Source organism: Bubalus bubalis, chromosome 1, assembly GCF_019923935.1.
Source record: "Bubalus bubalis isolate 160015118507 breed Murrah chromosome 1, NDDB_SH_1, whole genome shotgun sequence".
NCBI classification, from domain to species: domain Eukaryota; kingdom Metazoa; phylum Chordata; class Mammalia; order Artiodactyla; family Bovidae; genus Bubalus; species Bubalus bubalis.
The window spans coordinates 127,096,486-127,099,446 of NC_059157.1; the positions used below are offsets into that span (position 1 = coordinate 127,096,486).

The window sequence follows — 2,961 nt, forward strand, 5'->3', positions numbered from 1 at the left end:
TGGCCAATACTGTTTTGTTTATATCCTTACTAGCCATTATTTTCAGATTCAGGTCAAGAAGGTGAAGTTTAAAATCTGTATTGTCTTCAACAACTTCGGCAAGATAAAGATGCTAATAAAGCCTTCTTCTGAAAGAAGTGGAGTTAAAAAGTCATTGTTTCTCCCTTCTTCCCATTATTCTGATGCAAATCCCAGACGTTGAGTCATTTCATTTCCTTCATGCAAATCCCAGAATTTTGAAAATATAAAATATATCTTTTTTCTTCTTCTTACAAATGAATCATAATATAGTCTAACACTGCAACTTGTTTGATTTTTATCCTACCCATCTCTCTGGCTACTGTACTGTATCTGGATACACAGAGCTGCTTCCCTTTTTCAATAAGCTGCTTAGGATTTGTTCCATTTGTGAATATACCATAATTAACCTCCATAGTCCCCAAATGATGGGCATTTGGGTTGTTCCCAATATCCTCATATCAAAACAAAGCCGACAGAATACCCTTGAACATAACATCTTTGTCTGCCTAAGGGCCTATCTATGGGTTAAATTGCCGGACGTGGGCTTGTTAGGACCTTGTACACTTTGAATTCTGACAGGTGCTCTTTATGTAGCCCAAGAGGAGCTTTGAATATGACAAGGATGTTTCTGTTGTCCAGGCTTGTGACATTTTGGAGTCCTCTCTGTCATTCTCCATTTAATTAGCCATGTCCTACCAACTCAACTCTTCCCAGTCTGTCCATCTTCCTCCCCACTACTGTGGTCCTGGCTCAGGCCTGCATCCTTTCTCATCAGCTACCAACTCAGAATGCAGTCTAATCATCTGCCAGGGAAAACATCCTAAAGTGGGAACTAAATCATTCTCTTGCTTAAACACCTCTGTTGGTGTCTCCTCATGTACAATATTAAAAAAAAAAGAAAATCCAACTACTTAGCTGCTCTTCCATGCTTTCCAGTTTGTTTCCACCTTGTTTCCACCTTCTCATTTCTCACCCCTTTAGGCTTCACAGAAACTAGATGCTGGCCCCTTACTGGGGTTCTCAGTTCACCTTCTCTTTCGTGTCTCTGTTGTGGAAATCTTGCTCATCCTTTACGGTAAACGCAAACCCCACCTCTTCCATGAATCCAAGCAGTACCGAACCACTAGTTTTGGACCTAGGGTGACTTGGATTCTAATTGTGGCTCTCTTGGGGGATGTCATCTAATCTGAGACTCGGATTTTTCATCTGTTAAATAAAGACAAAAAACCAATCTTGCAGAACTGTTGTGAGGATTAGGGATAATGGGCACATAGTAGGAGTTCAATAAAATGAAATTTCGCTTTGATTATCCCACCGCACTGGACTGGAGCCTCTGGTTCAGCTGGTGGTCAACAAGTCTTATCTTGACCACTAGACTGCAAGCTTGCTGTGGTCAGGGTTCCTGATTCATCCCGGACGTACTAACGCCTGGCAGGGACCCAGCAAATAAGTGGAGAAAGAGACAAACTATAAAAAATATATACAGACGGAACGAGGACAAAAGCAAGAGTAGAAGGAAGGAAGGTTTCTGCCGGATTCTAAACCCAGGGGCCCGCGGAGTCCTGGCCGGGGATGGGGCCTGGTAATGAAGGCGGGGCCTGGAGCAGACCCCGCCCTTGTCCGTCTGCTAACTCGCTCCCCTGGCGCAGCCGGCAGGCAGCGAGGTTCCTGGCGCTACTTCCAGAACGCTCCGTGGCCTCGCGAGTCCGAGAGCGGGGTCCGCGATGCACTCCCTACTCGGCCTCCTCCTGGTCTTCGCCGGCAGCACCTTCGCCCTGTACTTGCTGTCCACGCGACTGCCTCGCGCGTCGACACTGGTCTCAGCCGAGGAGTCTGGAGACAGGTGCGTGGCGGCGGTGACTGGGTCCTAGGTTCGGGTCAAAGAAAGGGAGCCAGGTCCGAGGATGAGGTCTGGGAACCGGAGATTCGGGTTCCCGTATCGGCGGCGTCGGAGGCCGGGATTTGGGGTTCAGTCCTGGGACTGGAGATCGGGCCGCGTCTACACGGTCTTGGGCAGGCCGGTTGAACTGGAACGGGCTCTGGCCCTGGCTGGGATCTGCATGCTGCCGGCTGCGCGGGAGTGCTGTTTGGTGCCTTCTGGTTTTTTTTTTTTAGTTGCGGAGGGAAACGCGGCGCCTTACTTTGGGCTGATCCTGCTGGAGCACCTCTGCTCCCCCCATTGGATCGCCATTGAGCGATGTTCCCGTCGCCTTCCCAGGCCCAGGCCTGACCCCTATTTGCATCCCACCTTCGCCCCGATGTGGACCCGCAGCCGGTTCGTAAAGACTGCTTTCAGCCTCCCTCCTTCATCTTCCCTAATTCACTTCTGGTCAGATCTGCCCTTGGGACTTGAAGGCATATCGGGCTTGAGGAAAACGTTGATGGACAACTTTAAATTATTCACTAGTTATCGACGATCTCTTCTTGGTTGTCTCAGCTTTTCCTTTTACTTACCCACAGTGTTAGGCAGGAGGTGGTACAAATACCTGGAGAAGGCAATGGCACCCCACTCCAGTACTCTTGCCTGGAGAATCCCATGGGCGGAGGAGCCTGGTGGGCTGCAGTCCATGGGGTCGCTAGGAGTCAGACACGACTGAGCGACTTCATTTTCACTTTTCACTTTCATGCATTGGAGAAGGAAATGGCAACCCACTCCAGTGTTCTTGCCTGGAGAATCCTAGGGACGGGGGAGCCTGGTGGGCTGCCGTCTATGGGGTCGCACAGAGTCGGACACGACTTAAGTGACTTAGCAGCAGCAGCAGCAGCAGGTACAAATACCTACCGGGCCGGTTTGTCGGGCAACTATTTGTAAAGATAATGAAGATGTATGTTACTTATGTTTGAATATTAGGACAGCTGTTTTCAGTGACTGTTGTTTTGCTCTAGCTGGGAAGGCTGTGCCGTGGGTGTCAGAGTAAGAGAAACATTCTAATGAGAACC

The 2,961-nt window shown here is 49.1% G+C and overlaps 1 protein-coding gene across 1 annotated transcript in view; it reads left to right on the plus strand.

The window, feature by feature from the left end:
• Positions 1-1,651: 1,651 nt before the first annotated feature.
• The window catches only part of TMEM41A (transmembrane protein 41A), a 9,666-nt gene continuing 8,356 nt past the window's right edge, over positions 1,652-2,961 (plus strand). Inside the window, exon 1 of the mRNA XM_006071079.4 lies at positions 1,652-1,864. Coding sequence (XP_006071141.1) covers positions 1,746-1,864 — 119 coding nt within the window. The 5' untranslated portion in view covers positions 1,652-1,745. The remainder of the gene's footprint in view (positions 1,865-2,961) is intronic.